This window comes from Lithobates pipiens, unplaced genomic scaffold (genome assembly GCF_037356315.1).
Source record: "Lithobates pipiens isolate NorthernLeopardFrog02 unplaced genomic scaffold, aLitPip1_a1.2 Scaffold_18, whole genome shotgun sequence".
In the NCBI taxonomy this organism is placed as follows: domain Eukaryota; kingdom Metazoa; phylum Chordata; class Amphibia; order Anura; family Ranidae; genus Lithobates; species Lithobates pipiens.
The window spans coordinates 428,612,868-428,633,611 of NW_027507758.1; the positions used below are offsets into that span (position 1 = coordinate 428,612,868).

The window sequence follows — 20,744 nt, forward strand, 5'->3', positions numbered from 1 at the left end:
TCAGCGAACAGTCCGCTCGTGTGTAGGCTTGTTCGTCAAACAAAGTTGCGCGCATGCTCAGAAAGGATTTTCACGCCGAAAGCTATAATGCAGTGTATAGGACGTCGTATTTTTCGTCCCGTCGTACGTGCCGTTCACGTCATCGCGCACGGTTTCAGCAAACTGTTCGTCCGTCGTGTGTGGCCATGTCCGTCCATGCTAAGTTTGAGCGGACTGTTTGCCGAAACTGTTGGACGGACAAAGTTGGGCGAACAGTCCGCGCGTGTGTACGCGGCCTAAGAGAACGCGCCAGCAATTTCTCAGCCTGTGAAGTTGAAGGGAGTCCTTCCCCACTTGATTCCTCGGAAGAGGAGTCACCAGTCTCTTTGCGGTCCCCTGAGGGGGGATTCATATTCCCTTTCCCAGAGTTCCTCTGTTTGAGGGTAGAGGGGGACCTAATGCGTTTTTTTCCACTTTCTGAAAATGCAATTAAGGCCGTTAATGTTTCCTCCAATCCACTCATGGCTGAGGAAAAAAAAAAAAAAAAAAAAAAAACCTACCGAGTAATATATACAGGGGCTGAAATGCCAGAAGCAGTTGCAGCCCCTAACCCTGATGGCTCACTCTGACCAGCCTCTCTAGGTCTTTCAGGGGGAGATGTCGTTGCAGAGGGAGGGTCCTCAGAGCCTGAGGGAGATCCCTTTGAACCCCTATTTTTCGGGGTATTTGTACCTCCCCTTCTGCCCATTGTGCCAAGCACAAATGCAGAGGTACTACCAGAAATGAACCCACTGCTGAGGAAAATAGTCCAGCAACTGCCGCTGCTATCAAGGCTCAGTCTGATGCCAAGTAAATGTGCCTGGGATGCCTGTGTCACCCACACTCACATTCCATCCATCCATCTACTGTGTCCCTCCTTTAGCTGTACGCACCTGCAAAAAGTACACCTTTATAGTTATGCATAGCCCGCGTTGTGGGCGGTGAACCACGCAGATGGCACGCTAATGCCCCGCCCCCCCTCCTCTGACCACCCCTTCCGCCCCCTCATCTTTTTTTCAAAAGAGACTGGTTTTCCATGTGAGCGGGGGGCTCTGATCCGACCGGATTGCATGTGGGGGGGGGACTGGGGCGGAGGAGAGGAGGGCTGGTGGATGGAGCCACTGTGATGGTGGCAGCAGTGGGAGTGGTGCGGCATACCGCCGACTGACCCATGGCCTCTTAGCCTGGAAAGCAGCTGTGGGGGGACATTTCTGAAGAGAAAAAAAAAACCCTTCCCAAATCCAACCTGGAGCTTGGGTTCAGAGGAAGCATGCAGCTTGTGACACAGAGCGAGACGGACTAGCATGCAATCAGGTACGTGCTCTTGACAGCCCCCGGTTGCGACTTTAGGCATAGCACAACTTACTTAAAAGGAGAAACCCCACAAGAATTAGAAAAATTTATTAGGAATCTCCCTTTACCTTATCTGGCTGCAGGGTTCTGTGGTAAACCAGACAGACCGAATCTTCACCTCGCGGTGGGCTCCATTAAAAAAAAAACATCAGAACCTGGGGACCCTTTTTATTGGGGGATCCACACTCCTGGGCCTGTAAAGCAACCCACCAGGAAAGGAAACATGGCTGAAAAAAAAACAAACGCTGGATCCCGAGATCCAGCTCTCTAAAAAGAGAAGTGTTACAGGCAGAACCTTGTTTCTTCCGACACAAGGCCTGGGTACCATTCAATTCATCCTGGAAAAGACACTTTGAATGGATCCGGTTGCATGGCTTGCCCCAGCAAAGATTTCTCCAGCAGAGCTCAGCACATCTTTACTCGTGACCAACACCTAAGATACTGGTAAAAAATAAAATAAAAATTAAAGTACTCCCAGTAAGGGGAGGGGTTATATAGGGAGCTAAACTTCCTGTATAGGGCGTGCCAGTGTCCATCAGCTAAAGGTCCCTCTATAATCCATACAGTAAATATTGTGGCTGTGTTCCTTGATGTACAATAAAGAAAGGCTGTCAGTAAAGAATATGGCTGTATACACCTGCAAAAAATGCCCCAGTTGCCCAGTTCCGGTCTGGAGCCGGCTGACACTGCGTGCCTGCTGCATTGTATTTGGGCTGCGGATCTGGTGGAGGCGGTGCCTGAGTATAATGTGTGATGTCATGGTGCAAGGGAGCCGAGCAGAGCGGCCGGAGCCTCAAGTGTCCGTCTGCAGGATGGGAGCAAAGCAAGCCAGGAGCGGAACTGGAGTGGACTGAAGGAACGACATGGCTTGGCGAGAGACTGTGACTCATGAGGGGATGCGTCATCAGCATCTGTGCTTCCACAGACTGCTGCCAAGGTCACTGCGAGATTCAACTTCATGTGTGTGTGTGCGTGCCCATTCTAATTTCTTGCCCTTCTAAGTCCTGTCCCTGAGCTACTTACTATATTGAAAATAAAATGAGGACTATGCTTTTTGCCTTAATATCTACCTTAATTCACATTTCTAATTGCAGATTGTTTGCAGCATAAAATCATAATGAATTTCGTAACTTTAAGAAATGCCAGCAAAAACTTGGCTGTGCCAGTAAATTTTGGGTGCCGTGTGAGTAAATTTCAGTCTAGTAGGTTGGCAGCACTGATCCACGGCTCGAAGCAAACATTACAGGTCGGACCCACACAGTGGGGTACCATTAGGGTACCCAAAGTAGAACACCAATCCATAAGGAAACTGCTAAATAGCCTGAGGCAATAAGCAGTCAGAAGATAGAAGTTTCAGAAGAAAGAAAATAAAATAAAGGAATGACTACAAAGAAAAAAAAAAAAAAAAAAAAAAAAAAAAAAAAAAAAAGGAGGAAGTCGTCCATCACCTAAAGGACACTAGTAATAATCTGGAGTCTCAGAGTCAGAGACAGATATAAAACCTAGCAGAAACGTAAACTCTTTTCTACTATATAGTCTGGTGTTACATGGCTCCAATAAATATCTAAAATGTAGGAACATACACTATTGGATAAATGACATAATGCTAGGATTACTATAGTAAGTTTTGTAAATATCCGAGTTGTTTGTGTGCTTACTAGTTTGGTGCGACACATCTGTCTGAAATACTTGGACTCAGCCAACAAACATTTAATGTTGCTAACAGGATTTGGTTTCATGCTGCACAAAAATAGAAGCAGTTACGGAGAGGGTTTAAGCTCTTCACTCTGATCCGGTGTTTGTGGCAGGAAAGACTTCCAAGCTGTGACTTCGCAGTGTACTCAGTGCAGATCCAGAAATGCCACAAATTCTGCAGATTGGAACAAAACAAAAAGCCTGACTCAGACCAAAACCTTTTTTTCCCCTTTGGACAGAGAGTGGGCACTGGTTCAGCCCTCACTCATACTTTAGTGCCATCTGTGTCCCATTCAAAGGACTATTCTGTACGGCTTTTAAGAGCAACATTCCAGGAGTGGGACAGGAAAATGTACTTGTCCTCATGTCCTTTAGGCCACCATCACAGAGCCAAGACTTTAAATAACCTGTGGACTACCTGTGAAGGTTAAATCAGCTTGCAAATCTATTAAGATCCCAGAAATAGAAGATGTGTGTGTGTGTAAAATATCTTTGAAGAGAATCACAAGACACACTTTTATAAGCTGGATTCAGGACCATCAAGCCATATTAGACCTATTTTAAACCTAAAAAATGAATTGGGGGTTTTTGAGAAAAACTGAGGCAAGTTGTAAAATAACCCCCATGATGATCTAAAACCTACACGATAGCTTAAGCCCCAAACACACCATCAGATTTTCTGCTGATTTCTTCCATCAGATTTACCAAAACCATATAATATGAGGTCAAACCTTAGGAGTTCCAATGTGTATGTAATCAGGCAGGCCCTTCTACTACATGGTTTTGGTAAATCTGAAGAAAAAAAAATCAGCAGAAAATCTGATAGTGTGTATGGGGCTTTAGAATGCCCTTCAGCCCACTCTAGTCATACCTTGCTCAATGTAGACTTCAGTTTTTTCAGGCATAACGTAAGCAATTCTCTGGACTCCAATGCACACTGAAGCCATGTACCTGGTGGCTGTAGATAGCTTAAAAAAAAAAAAAAAAAAACACACAACAACAATAAATGAAATCCTTAATATACATATCTAGAATTACATCATCAGTTACAAATCAATTAGTTCTATAGCAAAATCTGTATTTCAAAAATGTAAATGAAGTTCTTAAAGTGGGAATTCACTCTTCCAATCAACATTGACTATTTTTAATCCTTAGACTGCTAGCATTAGCAAATACATAGGAAAGTATATCATATTCATGTTGTAAAGCGCTGAGCAAACTGTTGGCGCTATATAAAACCTGTATATTAATAATAATAATAATAATAATATACTGTATACTTGTTTTAACTTTTTTTCCTTCATTTGTTCCATTACTTCCAGGTTTCTTGCCTAGGCAAATTGTGTCATACATCCCATGAGTCTTCAGGAGGAGGGAGGTGGGGTTTTTCTCAGCTAAGCACACTCTCCTGCATGCATGTCTGAGCCAAGGGCAGATGGATTCCAGGAAATAAATGTTACATGAATCATTTGTCCTTACTCAAGATGGCCATGGCCAGAAATGCTAGGGGGAAGTTTTTCAAAGAGGTTTCTTAACAAAATAAAGCACAGAGACACAGGTGGATGGGAGAATTTTGTTTGAATATTAAAAAAGTAAATTAAATATAGTGTTTTTAGTTGGTGGTGTTCAAATGCAGTGTAGATCCACTTTAAGCTGAGCTCCAGGAGTTCAGACACTTTAATAAGTGTCCAATGATGTGTATGCCACCTTGCATACTTATTTTTTTGGTTTAGATCTGACAGTTTTATAAAAGCACTCCTGGAGAATAAGAAGATACACTCCGGGGCTCTGACAGGAGAGATACTATGTCCTAACACAATTATATCTGCCCAACCCCACCCTCGGCTGCACATTCACAGAAGCCTTTTTATTTTGTGAATGAGTTGACAAAATACAACAGTTTCTGTGAATGGGCAGAAGAGGAGAGAGGCGGGCACAAGAAGCCAAGACCAGAATGGTCCAGCATTGGCGCTCCAGAACTATAGCGAGAGCTACTCTTCTGGATCTCCATAAAAGGGTCAGATGAAAATAAAAAAAAAAAAGAAGTCAGTCAATGAGGTGGCATGTTCATAGTATGCCTGCACATTTATCAAAGTGGCTGTACTCCCTTGCAGAGCATTTTGAGAGATTATTGTACTCTGAATTGCATTTTTTTCTGTACTATATCCCCTATATTTTGGTGCCGGTATAAGATCATCAACTAGTGGGAACTCACAGCAGCTCAGTGCAATTACACCCTCTTTGTGAACTCCAGGCAGATGTAAAGGATTAGTGTTTAAGCTTGTTATGAAAATATTAATAAATCAGCTAGTTTAAAGTAGCTAAGAAACGAAGCTTGCTGCCGGGAGGAAAGAGCACACAGTGTTTGACCAGCAAATTGAGGTGAAGAACAGTGACCAAGTGGTCATTCCCATGCCACCTCTCTTTTCAGTAAAGCAGGAAAAGTAATTTGTTAAACCAAACCTAAAGTTTAGAAACAAAATTGCCAAATTGCCTGACAAAAAATCCTTTACCATCATGTTTATTCATACACCCTGCAAACACATGCAGAAAACACTCTCAGCATCTGTAAAATGCCAATAGCAGGAGTCAGTTGGCAGGATAATGTGACTCCAGTGCACTGTGGTGATGGAGATGCCTCAGATGGCCTCTTGCCAAGTTCTGGGTGAATCACAAAATAAAAAGCAGAAGATGAGTAGATGTATTCCTGCCCATCATTCTGAGTTGGGCACCTGCCTGTATATGGCCAGTTTAACAGCAAATTACAACTTGGCTATTCTTTCACTGAAATTTGCAGGTATCTTGTGAAGGAAAAAGCAGCCAGCTTCAGGGGAGGGGGATAGGGAGAGGGAGAGACCCTCCTCTTCCCGGAAGCCCACACTGGGAACTGATTACATGACCGGACGAAAGCGTCCTTAGATTAGGTAAGAATACACACCTTATTTTTACAAGGTGGTTAGCATAGGACTTAGAATGGGGGTGCGAGTAGGTGTTAGCGTAGGTTTTGACCGGACTTCATTGAAGGCATTTTGTGTTCACGGTAAAGAATTAAAGTGATACTAAAGTCTCGCTTTTTTTTTTTTGCTTAAAATAAACAAACACTTACCTGCTCTGTGCAGTGGATTTGCACAGAGCAGCCAGGATCCTCCTCTTCTGGGGTCCCTCTTTGCCACCCCTGTCCCCTCCCTCCCAACAAGTGCCCCCACAGCAAGCAGCTTGCTATGGGGGCACCCGAGCCGAGCCGCAGCTCCGTGCGTCAATTCAGATATGGAGCCGTGACTGGGCCACACCCTCTCTCTCCTAATTGGCTCACTGACTTTGACTGACAGTAGTGGGAGCCAATGGCTCTCCGCAGCTCTCTCAGCCAATGATGAGGGAGAGTCCCGGGCAGTAGAGTCTCTCCTGCAACATCGCTGGATAGAGTTGGGCTCAGGTAAGTATTGGGGGGCTGAGGTGGGCTACTGCACACAGGTGTTTTTTTTATCTTAATGCATAGAATGGATTAAGATAAAAAAAAACGTCTGCCTTTACAATCGCTTTAATGTAGGGCGCACTTACGCCACTTTGCAAATTAGTGCTGCTGCACCAAACTTCCCTTTTCTGGGTTTTATATGGCATTGTTCATGCGGTTGTAAAAAGGAAAAAACACTCGCTACAGCCAAATTCATGAATTTTCCATTCAAAACACTAAAAACATTCTCTTCCCTGTTATTATTGTAAATCCTGCATTCATTTAGGCTGAAGAGACAATACAGCTACAGAGTACAGATGTAGGAAGATTGCAGAACTCCTAGTATATTGTGAAAGAAGCAGGGTTTGTAGGTGTACAGGTCACAGTGATCCTAAAATGACTGCAATAGCAAGGGGCACTGTGTGCAGAACGGGCAAATTCCACATACACAAAGGCAAATCTAAACTACCCAGAAATGTCATCGCTTTGCCAGAACTGACAGGGATTCCACCATTAAAGCAAAGTGTCAGTGTCTGACATTAATTCATGCTTTTTAAGAATACATTGACAGATCAGGCCCTAATTTTGAAATATATTATTAAAACAGGATGTTAAATTTTTGGACGGCAACAATTCACAGCTGCAATTTAATCTGTGAGGTTAACTTTACATATTCTCCCCCCCCCCCCAGATAATTTTTGCAGAAACAAAGACAAATCATAGGTATTTACCCGATTCAAACTACTTGATGGCAATTTTATTTTATCTGTAGAAAAGTGCACATGGTCAAAAAATATTCAGGTACACTGTTGCATTCAAATAAATTTGAATGACAATTGCGTGGTCTAACTAAATTTGTTAATATTTTGAGACAGATAGAACTTTCTTTAGGTGGCATTTAAAGCAGAGTTGCACCAAAAAGTGGAACTTCTGCTCATTTGTCTCCTCCCCATAGGACACTCCCCCCTGGGGGGAGCGGATACCTCTTTGACAGGTACTCTGTCCCCTCTCCTGGGAGACTGAGCCACGGTGAATTATGTCAGCAGCTTGGCTCCCTCCTTCTTCCCCCACCACCAGGCCAGTAGGAGAATACAGCGGTGCCTCGCACATGCGCAGTAGGGACCTGGCATGAAGCTGTAATGTTTCACTGTGGGGTTCCCTCATCAGAGGAAACATCAGCTGTGGTGCTGACATAGCTGGACTCCAGGACAGGTATGTGTCCTACTAGTAAAAGTCAGCAGCTGCAGTATGTGTAGCTGCTGGCTTTTAATTTTTGCAGGTGTGGGCGGACCTCCACTTTAATCACCACTGGGTCTTTAATTTTTGAAACAAATGGAAAAAAAAAAAAAAAAAAAAGACAAAATGTTGGGGGAAAAAAAAAACACTTTCTCTAGGTTTGTGTTATAAAAGTATGTAAATAAGTATTGTTTATTTCCTTTACTGGTGTGCTCTGATGAGGCTGCACTGATAATCAGTGCCCATGCCCCTGTGTGGATTTGCTGGTTTTGCGCTGTCAGCGTGAGAGGAGGATTGCTGATAACCCCGCTAAACCTGATTACATCTGTGACTGGACACAGCTGATCACCTGGTAAAGAGCCGCCGTGCAACCCGCATCTAATTCGCATAAGTGTGAACCCAGCCTAAAAGTGGTTGTAAAGGCAGGTTTTGTATCTTCTTTGCATTAAGATTAAAAAACCTGTGTGCAGCATCCGCCAACTCAGTAGTTTTATTTCAGCACAATGCGGCTGAAAGAACTCTATATAGTGTCACTGGGAAAAAAAAAAAACACAACAACACAACACAGTGCAATGCACCAGTATCAGTGTATCAACACTGTGCCGGTCAAGCCAGACCACACCGCACACCACAGTCAGTTTGTGGGTGCAATGCTTTGCAGGCTCATAGTAAAGAAGATAATAAATGCAGATCTTTTTTACATGCAAAAAGATGTGAATTTTTTTTTTTTTTTTTTTTTTTTTTTAATACAGAAGTGAACTTTAACCGCTTCCTGACCACCTCATGCACCTATACTGCGGCAGAAGGGCACGTACAGGCAGATTAACATACCTGTACGTGGCCCTTTAAGAGGCGGCTTGCAGGCAGCATGTGCGCGCCCTCTGGGAGCTCTGTGACCGCGGGTCCCAAAGACCCAATGTCCACGGGGATACCCGCGATCGTCTCACAGGGAGAAAGAACGGGAGATGCTATTGTAAACAAGCATCTCCCCGTTCTGCCTAATGACACTGTCACTGATCATAGCTCCCTGTAATCGGGAGCGCTGATCAGTGAAGTGTCACACATAGCCCCTCCCCTCCCCCCTAATTAGAATCACAACCTAGGACAGACTTGAACCCTACAGCACCACCTAGGTTAACCCCTTCACTGACCGTGACATTTTTACAGTAATCAATGCAATTTTTTTTAGCATCGATTGCTGTATTAATGCCAGCAGCACTAAAATGTGTCAAAATTGTCTGATGTGTCCACCATAACGTCGCAGTCACGATAAATAAAAAAAAAAAGCTGATTGCCACCATCACTAGTATAAAATAAAAATGCCATAAAAAACTATCCTCTTTTTTTGTAGACGCTATAACTTTTGCACAAACCAAACGCTTATTGGAATTTTTCATTTTTTTTTTTAACCAAAAATATGTAGAAGAATACGTATCGGCCTAAACTGAGGAAAAAAAACTTTTTATATATTTCGGGGGATATTTATTATAACAAAAAGGTAAAAAATGATGCATTTTTTTTTCAAAATTGATGCTATTTTTTGTTTATAGCTTAAAAACTAAAAACCGCGGTGATCAAATACCACCAAAAGAAAGCTCTATTTGTGGGGCAAAAAAAGGATGGCAATTTTGTTTAGGAGCCACGTCGCACTACCGCGCAATTGTCAGTTAAAGCGACACAGTGCTGAATCGCAAAAAGTGCTCTGGTCAGGAAGGGGGTAAATTCTTCCGGTGCTGAAGTGGTTAATCATTTGCCTACTGAGCACTTATACCCCCTTCCTAACCAGGCCAATTTTCAGCACTCTCACGTTTGGAATGACAATTACTCAATCATGCAACACTGTACCAATATATGACATTTTTGTCCTTTTTTTCCCCCCACACAAATAGAGCTTTCTTTTGGTGGCATTTAATCGCTACAGTTTTTTTTTTGGTGGGGGGGGGGGGTTGCCCTATAAATGAAAAACAATAATAATAATTTTCCTTTTTCTCAGTTTGCAAACTAGTAATTTTTGGCCAAAAGGGCATGGATGAGGCACAGATGGGCATAGATCAGGCACAAGTTTATAAGTGATCGTTCCGTCATTGGACAGGGCGATCGCATTGTAAAAGGCCGCTGTCATTGCCCCTTTACCCCGACCTGTGATGCGCCAGATCCAGAGGACCCAACATTCCCAGGTGCGCTCCCTCCCAGGATAAGCCGACTGCACTGTAGCCATCATACGGCTATGGCCCGGTCGGCAAGTGGTTAAGACAGGACGGAGGAGGAAAAAAAAAAGGATAAAAAAGAAAAAACGAAGTCATCACATTTGAAGACCGCCAAGCTGAAATTTATGACTATAATACTGTTTAAAGTTCTCCATGTTCAGGACACCCATTTTGACAAGGAACAACAATCTGAAAATGTAAAACATTTTCCAAATACTTTTTATATTCACTTTACAATCAAGATAAAGCAAAGGGAGGCAAATAGAAATGGTTTGCATCTTACCGTTCACACTGCTTGCAGAAATGCACGGAAACTTGCTTTGGAATTCCTTCACTGATGTCGACTTGTGTCCGTAGACATGCTACACACATGTTCGCAGGGTTTGGTGGGATTGGAATGCCACACTGACAACAAAGACTAAAACAGAAAAACATTATTATAATTCTAATAATGCAATCTAGATTTTTAAACTGAACCTGTGCCCAAACTAGGCACAATAAAGTATTTACATATTCTAAACGAGCAGCAAAATCACTTTTAATCACCTCTGCATCTATGAACATTGTGGATATGTGCAACTATGCACAATAGAAACACTAAATGTACAGTTCCTTTCCTTTGAAGAAGCTTATTCTTTGCTGCGCTCTATTGAATGTTTTTATTGAGCTTATTTGAGATCCTTTGAGCTTTTTTTTTGAGCAAAAGCGTATTTTTTTTTTTTTTTACACACTCTCTTCTCAGCTAATTTTTCCTATTTTTTTTGTGTGTTTGAGCTTCTTTGAGCTTTTTCATGCTCTTTCGTGTGTTTTTGGGCACTTAGGCGTCTTTTCTGCTCGAAAGCTCCTCTCAAAAACGTGAGTTTGGTGGGGGTTATTTTCTGCCTGTTAATTCCTGAAAAAGCCATAGTGTACATGGAAACATTGGCTGACATGGAGGGGAGATTCCAGGCAGAAAAAGTAAGAGCTCAAAAAGCTTAAACGTTTGTAGGAGTCACTTCTTTGAGCTGCAGTGTGCATGAGCCCTTAAAGTGGAGTTCCACCCAGAAGTGCAACTTTTGCAGTAAGGACTCCTAACCCCCTGACATACCACATCTGGTGTGTCATTTTCTTTTTTTGGGGGGGGAGTGGGTACCTAGTTTTGACAGGTACCCCCACTTTCGCTTAGGCCACCTAGGCGACTCGAGCGGAAGTTCTCCTCTCCCCCTCCCTCCCTGCAATCTTCTAGGGACACGTCACATTGCAAATCGCACAGGCACAGTGCGCACTGGGCTGTAAAGTGGAAAGCTGTCACCCCCCAGGTGCCCACACTTGTGATGCCAGTGCTGGAGTGATTCGGGCGGCCGCATTGCTTGACCATGGGACAGGTGAGTGTGTGTGTTTATTAATCACTTCAGCCCCGGAAAGATTTACCCCCTTAATGACCAAGATATTTTTTGCTATACAGCACTGTGTTATTTTAACTGACAATTGTGCGGTCGTGCAAACCTTTACCCAAACAAAATTGATCTCCTTTTTCCCCCCACAAATAGGGATTCTGTTGGTGGTATTTGATCACCTCTGCTCTTTTTTTATGCCGCAAAAAAAAAAAAAAAAAAAAAAAAAAAAAAGGGGGAGCACTAACTTTGAAAAAAATAACAATACTTTTTACTTTCTGCTATAAAACATATCCAATAAAAATATGTAAAAAAAAATCTAATTTCATTTGTATTCTTCTACATATTTTTGGTTAAAAAAAACAAAACAATTAGCATATATTGATTGGCAAAAGTTATCACGTCTACAAACTATGGGATAGATGTAGGGACTTTTTTTTTTTTTTTTTTCTTAGTAATAGCGACAATCAGTGATTTTTAGCGGGACTGCAACATTGCGGTGAACAAATTGAGCACTAAGTGACACCAATACAGTGATCAAAAAAAAATAAAAATGCAACATCACAACATAAAATTACACTGGCTGGGAAATGGGTTAGCATCAGGGGCAATCAAAGGGTTAGATGTGTTCCCTGGGAGGGTTTTCCAACTGTGTGGGGGATGCCGACACTGGACAAAGAGAGATCTGCGATTCCTACTAATCGGGAACACAGATCTCGCTTCTCTCCTTGTCTGACAGAATGACGGTCTGCTTTGTTTACATAGTCAGACCGCCGTTCTGTCATTCCTGAGAACGACAATTGTGGCCGCCGGCCCTGTTGACTGGATCCCGCTGTGTCCAATCACAGCAGAAGCTAATCGCTGGCAGAGCAGGGAGCACGAACAACGTACAGGTACGTTGTCACACACAGCCGGACCACCCTGCTGCCGTACGTGTGTGGTGGGCAATGCGGAAGTCTTAAGCCCCATACACACTAACAGATTTTATGCTGATTTTTTTCTTTCAGATTTACCAAAACCATGTAGTAGAAGGGCCTGCCTGATTCTATACAAATTGGAACACCTAAGGTTTGAACTTATATTATATGGTATTGGTAAATCTGAAAGGAAAAAAAAATAAAAATCAGCAGAAAATCTGATAAGTGTGTATGGGGCTTAAGACTGAAAAGTAAAAGTAGCATACCAATTAACACATTTCTCTCCCACTGGCAAGTTTTTTGTTAGTGCACGTGCACTGCAGTACAACTTGCTGCTATACAGTAGATTGCAACTGGCAGGCACCGGGTCAAAAGAAGACTCTTGCGGCTCTGGTATTTACAAAAATCCTCTTAATAATGTATCGATGAACAAAGACCTGCATTAATTTGGGTCTTTTGAAACTGCCATAAGTTCAGCTGTAAGGCTCCGTTCACACCTAGGCGTTTTCCTGCTCTACGCCTTAACTCTAAAAACTCCCAACAGGACAAATCCCATTAATTTCAGTGGTCCTTGTTCACATCTGAACATTCTGTCGCCTAAAGCAAAAACGCCTGTCACCCAAAAAAGTACATGAGCTTCTTTTTTGGCAGATTACAAGCGTTTTACAGCTTTTGCATTGGTGACTTTTTAAGCTTGAAAACGCCTGTACAAAAATGATGCAAAAACAACCAAAAAATAAAAAAAGTCTGAAAAAACACCCCAAAAATGTCTGTAAAATAACAATGAATAGATGTCAACGGAACCTTAGGGCTCCTTCACATGGATGTGTCCGTGTACGGAGCCCACTCTGCTCAGCAGGGGATCGCTCCGTCGATCCCCGCTGAGCAGACAGATGACAGGTCTGTCTCTGCACACTGCGCAGGTACGGACCTGTCAGATCGCCGCTCTCCCCTATGGGGGAAATCGGATGAAAACAGACCGTAGCATCCATCGTCACCCGATCCGATGACGGATGGAAAAATAGGTTTTTCCTCTGTCACACTTTTTCGAAGCAGGTCGGATGTCAGTTCAGGTCCGCCTAAAAAACTGACAGGTGGACCTGAACGGATCGGCCGCGTGAAAGAGGCCTTAGATTTACATTTTCCCAAATAAACTGCTTACATGTTGCCTTGGCTGCTTGTTGCTGGCCCTTTCATGTACTCCATTTTCACAACTATATATCTAGAATAGAAAAACACAAGGGAAAAGTCAGTAATAGAATATTAGTGAAGTTAACATGTTGTCTTTGTCCAGGAACAAATACAAATATTTTCATTATGACACATAGGGGTCTATTTATAAAACATTTTTCACACAACCGTTACCCAAGATTTACATGGTTTCCAACTAAATTAAAAATCATGTGAATATTAAGCAAAATCAATATTTATAGACACCTTAATATGATTTCCGAGTTTTTTAGGCCCCTTTCACACTGGGGCAGTGCGGGCGTCAGCAGTCATCGTTTTAGCGGCGGTCTGCGGTTTTAACCCCCGCTAGCGGCCCAAAAAGGGTTAAAATTGCCCACAAAGCAGCGATTTTCCGGCGGTATAGCCGCGCTGCCCCATTAATTTCAATGGGTAGGAGCGGTTTAGGAGCGGTGAATACACTGCTCCTTTCACCGCTCCAAAGATGTGGCAAGCAGGACTTTTTTCACCGTGCTGCTAGCACACACTGGAGTGAAAGTGGCTGATTTTTTCAGGCGCCATCTTTAGCTCTGTAGCGCCTGAAAACTGCCCTAGTGTGAAAGGGACCTTAATTCAGGGCTCGACAAACCCCGGGCGCCAGATCGCATTGGCGACTAGAATTTGTGATCTGGCGCCTGGGGCAGCACAGCGGGGGTATCCTGTCTCCTTCCACCCCCCCCTGGCGTGATCGTGTCGGGCCGCGCCGCCGCCGGCCGGTAATTGAGGCCGCGGCTTTGAGGCCTTCTGTGGTCCTATGTTTAGTTCTGTAATCTGGCGCCATCTAGTGGTGGCTGTTGGTATGACAGCCAGCGATGCTAATGAAGCTTTCACTGCCCACCCATCTCACCTTTACTTAGAATAATAAAAAAAAAAAAAAATGTGTGTGTGTGTGTGTATATTTTATATATATATATATATATATATATATATATATATATATATATATATATATATATATATATATATATATATATATATATATATATATATATATATATATATATATATATATATATATGTGTGTGTTTAGGAGTTCTAACAACCTAGAGAATAAAATGGTGGTCGTTGCAATACTGTCTGTCACACCGTATTTGTGCAGCGGACTTACAAGCGCATTTTCGGGGAAAAAGTCTTATTTTTTTAATTAAATATAACAGTCAAGTTGGCCCAATTTTTTTATATTGTGAAAAATAATGTTACACCGAATAAATTGATACCCAACATGTCACGCTTCAAAATTGCGTCCGCTCATGGAATGGCGACAAACTTTTAGCCTTTAAAATCTCCATAGGCGACGTTTAAAAAATTCTACAGGTTGCACGTTTTGGGTTACAGAGGAGGTCTAGGGCTAGAATTATTGCTCTCGCTCTACCGAACGCAGCAATACCTCATGTGTGGTTTGAACACCGCTTTCCTATGCGGGCGCTACTCACGTATGCGTTCGCTTCTGCACGCAAGCTTGGCAGGACAGGGCGCATTTAAAACATTTTTTTTTTTTTCTTATTTTAACTTTTTATTTTTTCACGGTGCTTTTAAAAAAAAAAAAATTGTCACTTTTATTCCTATTACAAGGAATGTAAAAATCCCTTGTAATTGAAAAAAACAGGACAGGTCCTCTTAAATATATGAGATCTGGGGTCAGAGAGACCTCAGATCTCAAATTTACACTAAAATGCAATAAAAAAAAAAAAAAAATAAAAAAAAAATTGTCATTTGAAAAAAAAAAAAATAAAAAAAAAAATGTCCCTCTAAGAGCTATGGGCAATGACATGGAGACAGGTGGGGGGGCCGCGCTATCCTCCCCTCACTCGTCTCCATGTCAGGCCAGGGACAGGTCTGGATTGCCGTTACCGACCCGGCTCCTAACTTTTTTAGCTGGCTCCTAGATTCCAAGCAAATTTGTCAACCCCTGCCTTAATTGTTAAAACACCAGCAACATCATAGTTTAACCATGGCTGCGTTCTTCTACGTATGATCTGTCCATACTTACTTGAACTGCTGGATCAACCCTGACCTCCCCACTGCAGCCGAAAAAAAAAAAAAGGGGGAATACGCAGAATGGCTTTTTCCCTCTTGGATTGTGAATAGAGATGAATATTACACATTTTAAATATCTGTGCATGCGATAATACAGGCTTCCCCCTTCAGCAGAGCTCATCTCACTAGTAACCTTTGAAATGCCCAGTTGTCACAAGTGATGGTTAAAAAAAGATCAGAAAAGAAGCCAAAATTAGCAATTATCTAATTATTAAAGCTGAACTCTGGGATAACAAAATATTGTCCAAGTACAAATGTCGTGTGTATTCTACTTGAACCGTTGTGTGCTTTGTGTATTTCTTCTAGAACTGTGCAATAATCCAGCATGCCACTGTGCAGGAGCTCTGCTCTCTGCACAAACAATGTACAGCAGTATTATGTCAGTACTCGTCTTACAAGGTAATATCTGGGTTTGCCAAGGCATTGATTTCACACAAAGTAAAATTATATTCTTTGTGGCCATGAATATATTTAAAATGAAAGTATTGTGCCCAGAGTTTGGTTTTAAAACAGTTTGCAACATGGAAATTTGTCATTAAAGCGGAGCTTTCAGGCAGTTCCACATTAAGACCTTCACATACCAGCCACCAGCTCCAGCCCCAGCCCCACATTTGGCAGATCAATTTTTTGGGGGGGGGGGGGGGGGGGGGTTTACATAGTTTTGATAGGTACTCCCTCACACTTTGCTCCAAATCGCTTGGGCGCTTCAAGCAGAAGATGTCGGTGCCAGGGTCCCAAAGGCTAGTGAAGAACTAGTCTCGGTGAGGATAACGCTGGATCCATGGACAGGCAAGTGTACTGTTATTAAAAATCAGCAGCTAAAGGATTTGGAGAAGCTGACTTTTAATTAAATTTTTGTTCCCCCAGAGTGGAGAATTGCTTCAACTGGGATGAGCTAAGGCTTGTGATGGACTGAGTTCGGCCTTAACCCAAGAGAAACTGTCACATGACAGCAAGCCATTGTCCCAATTAGCTGCGGCTATTCCCCATGCGCACTTGTATGTAACAAAAAGGTGGGGATGCTGGTGAAATCTTTGAACTACTATAACCACATGGCCATATCTGATCACTGACACTCTCTGAATGTGGCCACAGCAGGTCAAATCTTAGCTCATGCCTAGGCATAAGCCTGAGCTATTCAAATTTTGCCAGGCTTGGGTCTAGGGCTTAGGTCTAGGGATTAGGTAGGAGCTTGGCCATATTCTGACCCTGGTTCAAAACCTTGTGAGAGAGCCTACCAGGAAGTGACCACTGTCCTCAGCCAATCATAAGCAACCAAATAATTTCCCACTCCACAGCCGTATGTATACAATCCTCCTGTATATGTGGGGCTGCAGAGCAGGATATGCCTTGGCTACTTGTGACTGAGCAAGGACAGTGACAATGGCGTACTGCTCTAAGCAGCACCATGTCTACTCGTAGGTGTGTGTTAAACCATCTGTTTTTTACCACCCGCTTGCCAACTGTGTAAAAGAAGCCCAAAAGTCCTCTACATTTTCAGCCTACTTTTTGGTTAGGGAGGCAGAAAAGATGACAGGCGAGGCCAAAATTACTTGCACAGTAAAGCCGGCCATACATGGATCAACATTCAGCCAGTTCAGCAGGACCCAGTCAAGATTTGATCTATCTATGAGCAAGCTGTTTGGATCGACTTGGGTACAACCAGCCTGTCAGATTTTTCTACATATGATTACTGAGGGTGGTTATAGCCACTAGCAGTAATTATTCATGTACTGCCGCCCAGAGGGATCCCTGCTCCCCCTTGCAGGGAAAGCACAACAGCGCTGTGAAAGGCACGCCCCATCAATACTGACTGTTGATGTGGGAATTGAGTGGTTTTCTTTCCTTCCACCTACAGTGAAAGGAAAGAAATTCGAATCATCTATGGGCTGCTTAGTTGAGATTATGGATGAGCTCAGGCACATTCAAACAAGCGTCCAAACCCACCAAGAAGCTATCAAACAAGACAACCAATCATAGACAGTGGAAGCATACCCAACACATATACAAGGTGAGTATATATTTACTACCTGTGGGGCAGGCAATGTTGTTGCTGCCTATGATTGGCTGTCCGCCTTGACAGCTTCCTGGTGGGTTCAGACAGTCCCACCTGAATTTATCCCTGGCCAAGATGTGGCTATAAACTTCAGCTGACAATATTTGTAGATCTATTGATCATTGTAACACGATGGCGACCCCTGCTTCTGTAATGCTTCAAGTGCTCATAACTTTTACAGAAAACAGTAGATACCATACTATACCTCTCAACGTTTTGAGATGGGAATGAGGGACACCTATTAGCAAAAGTATGTAGGCATAGCACACACCCCTTAAAAAGGAGAATTATACAAAAAAAAAAAAAAAAAGGATTGAAAGGGTTGCCAAACATATCATACCTCCTCTGTGCAGTTGGTTTTGCACAGAGTGGCCCCAAACCTCCTCTTCTCGAATTTCCCGTTGGAGAAGCGCTCTCCTTCTGCAACACCAGTGCGTGCGCTCTCCCGAGTCCTGCTGCTGCGTCTATTGACACAACCAAAATGACTCGACCCCGCCCCCTCAACATTGGGTTTGATTGACAGCAGTGGGAGCCAATGGCTGTGCTGCTATCAATCTAACCAATCAAGACACAAGACACCGGCCGGAGCTGGTGTGCTCGTTCCCATTTAAGGAATTACGGGGCTCAGGTAAATAAAAGGGGCACTGCTGCATGACAGGAGGTGTTTCACCTTAATGTGAGGGTTTACAACCCCTTTAAAACCACAAGTGCTTTTTGTTTACCACTACTTTATACTAGCTTTTTAAATTTACAACTGCAGCAATTGAAAAACTGGATGAAAGATTCAGCACTGGGAAACACTTTCTGAAAGATATAAAGTACATTCTATATACAACTATATAGATCAGACCAAAATGAGGGACAGGTGGAGGTTATGCCATACCTATGTATCCCTCCCACAGTCCCAGGTAACAGTGCTGGGGTCGGCCTGTATGCCCCCAGCCTCCTTCAATGTGAATACACTGGGGCTGTGACAGGGTCTCTTTAACTTACCATCAAGCTGGGACTTTTAGTACCACTACTACCGCCACAGATAGACTCTCCAGGCTTCGGCCGATCTTTGCCCTGCTGTGAGAAGCATGTGACTGGCTGTCAATGAGGTGTAGGTGAGTAGACAGCCTGCCCCCACAAAACATGTAAAAAATACACTTTGATAAGCAAAAGTACCCATCCTGTACACTCACCTCCGGCGGGTGTCACCATAAATACACAGATCGTAGCCCGATCACAACACAGCGACTCTCACATCAGCACCATGTGGCAGGACATTAGCTTCCGCATGACGTCACCATCACGAGGACCCACACAGAGGCTGCCCCGAGCACCGCCTGCACGAGCTGTGTGCAGGGAAGCGCCTGTAGGAAACATGTCTGGTACATTCTTCTCGGATAATTCCTAGTGTGTCAGTGACACGTGTTACAGATGGAAAGACCAGTAAAGGTTTCATTTGAAGGAACTCTGACAAAAGGTGACATACCTGGCCCACCTGGGGGCGTGTGGGCTCCATTGATGTCTAAATGTTTGCAGTCTTTACTGGGAATGAGCAGGGTGTCACAGAGCCTGCTGGCTGAAATCCTCAGTGCTGAGAGAGGGGGGACTTCTTTATGTGAGGAGGACCCCTATACGTGAGGGGAACCACTTTCTGTGAGGAGGACTCATTTACGCGAGGGGGACCCCTTTATGTGTGGAAGATCCCTTTATGCGAGGAGGACCCCTTTCTGTGAGGAGAATCCCCTTTATGTGAGGAGGACCCCTATATGCGAGGAGGACTTCTTTATGTGAGGAGGACACCTTTCTGTGAGGAGGACTCCTTTACTTGAGGAGGACTCCTTTACTTGAGGAGGACCCCTTTATGTGTGGAGGACCCCTTTATGTGAGGAAGACCCCTTTCTGTGAGGGGGATTCCTTTACGCGAGGAGGACCCCATTATGTGAGGGTGTCTCTAGCAGCCGAACTCTGGAATAAGCAAATATTGTCTAAATACAAGAGCCATGTGTATTCTTCCTTGGATCCTTGTGTGCTTTGTGTACACATCAGTGCAATAATCCAGTGTGAAGCTTTCCCTCTGTGTAGGAGCATCCTGTAATAAAGACCAGTCACTGCTCTCTCTCCTTGTGCAGGGTGACTGGTCTTGTCTCCGCCCCCAACTCTAGTTTCCTGCCGGTGTTCTGACAAAATGTGTCTGCCTACCAAATAGTGTCCGGCCCGTACTGCGCAGGCACAGCACTTGCACAGTATGGGGGACAAGGAGAAGCCGAACATCTCCGAAGATAAACGACGCCTGCGCAGTGAGTCCGGGTTGAAGCCCCACCATCCAAGTGGACATATGGTTGCTCTTAGTAACAGGGCCTGTCGCGGGCTCGCTTTGCTCGCCACGCGTCAGGCACGGCCTCTCTTCGCTCGGCTCTTTTTTATTCTAACTGTATGTCCACTTGGATGGTGGGGCTTGAACATGGCGTACAGTATGTGATGGGGGACACTATCTGATACTACACTGGCAGCCAGCAGAGGGTGGAGCTTCTAGGTCCTTCCTACAGCTCTGCTTCTTTTACAAGGTAATATCCAGGTTTGCAAAGACATTGATTGGTATCGTTTGTGGATATTGAGGAATTTAATTAAAGCTGAACTTCATGATGACCTTTCTTTTTACTGAAGTCTAGCAATGCCTCTGACTTGCAAAAACATATTATTTGATCTGAATAGCCTCCCTGTTGACATCTTTGAAAAATCCACATAAGTAATCCAGGTTGTCTCTCTGGCATCCCCTGTATGTCTGTCCTGAGTGACTAACTAAGGACTTATTTACACTTGTTATTTGGGACGAGTAAAAACGTGTGGTTGAGCCCCCTTAAAGTGGTTGTAAGGCCCCTTTCACACGGGGGGGATCAGTGCTGATCCGCCCCGTAGATGTCCGCTTGCTCAGCGGGGATCGCCGGAGAGATCTCCGCTGAGCAGAAGATGACAGGTCCGTCTCTGCACACTGCGCAGGGACAGACCTGTCACAGCGCCGCTCTCCCCTATGGGAGATCGGATGACGACGGACCGCAGTGTCCATCGTCACCCGATCTGATGACGGATGGAAAAATAGCTTTTTCCTCCGTCACACTTTTTCGGATCGGAGCGTGTCGGATGTCACCGCTGACATACGACGCTCCATAGACCCCTATGGAGCAT

The 20,744-nt window shown here is 43.8% G+C and overlaps 1 protein-coding gene across 1 annotated transcript in view; it reads right to left on the reverse strand.

Annotated features, from left to right (window-relative positions):
• The window catches only part of NMD3 (NMD3 ribosome export adaptor), an 85,346-nt gene extending 66,440 nt beyond the window's left edge, over positions 1 to 18,906 (reverse strand). The window contains exons 1-4 of the mRNA XM_077488055.1: positions 18,755 to 18,906; positions 13,413 to 13,472; positions 10,244 to 10,378; positions 3,938 to 4,034 (exon numbers count right to left, since the gene is read on the reverse strand). Of these exons, the coding sequence (XP_077344181.1) occupies positions 3,938 to 4,034; positions 10,244 to 10,378; positions 13,413 to 13,456 (276 nt within the window). The 5' untranslated portion in view covers positions 13,457 to 13,472; positions 18,755 to 18,906. The remainder of the gene's footprint in view (positions 1 to 3,937; positions 4,035 to 10,243; positions 10,379 to 13,412; positions 13,473 to 18,754) is intronic.
• Positions 18,907 to 20,744: the final 1,838 nt, after the last annotated feature.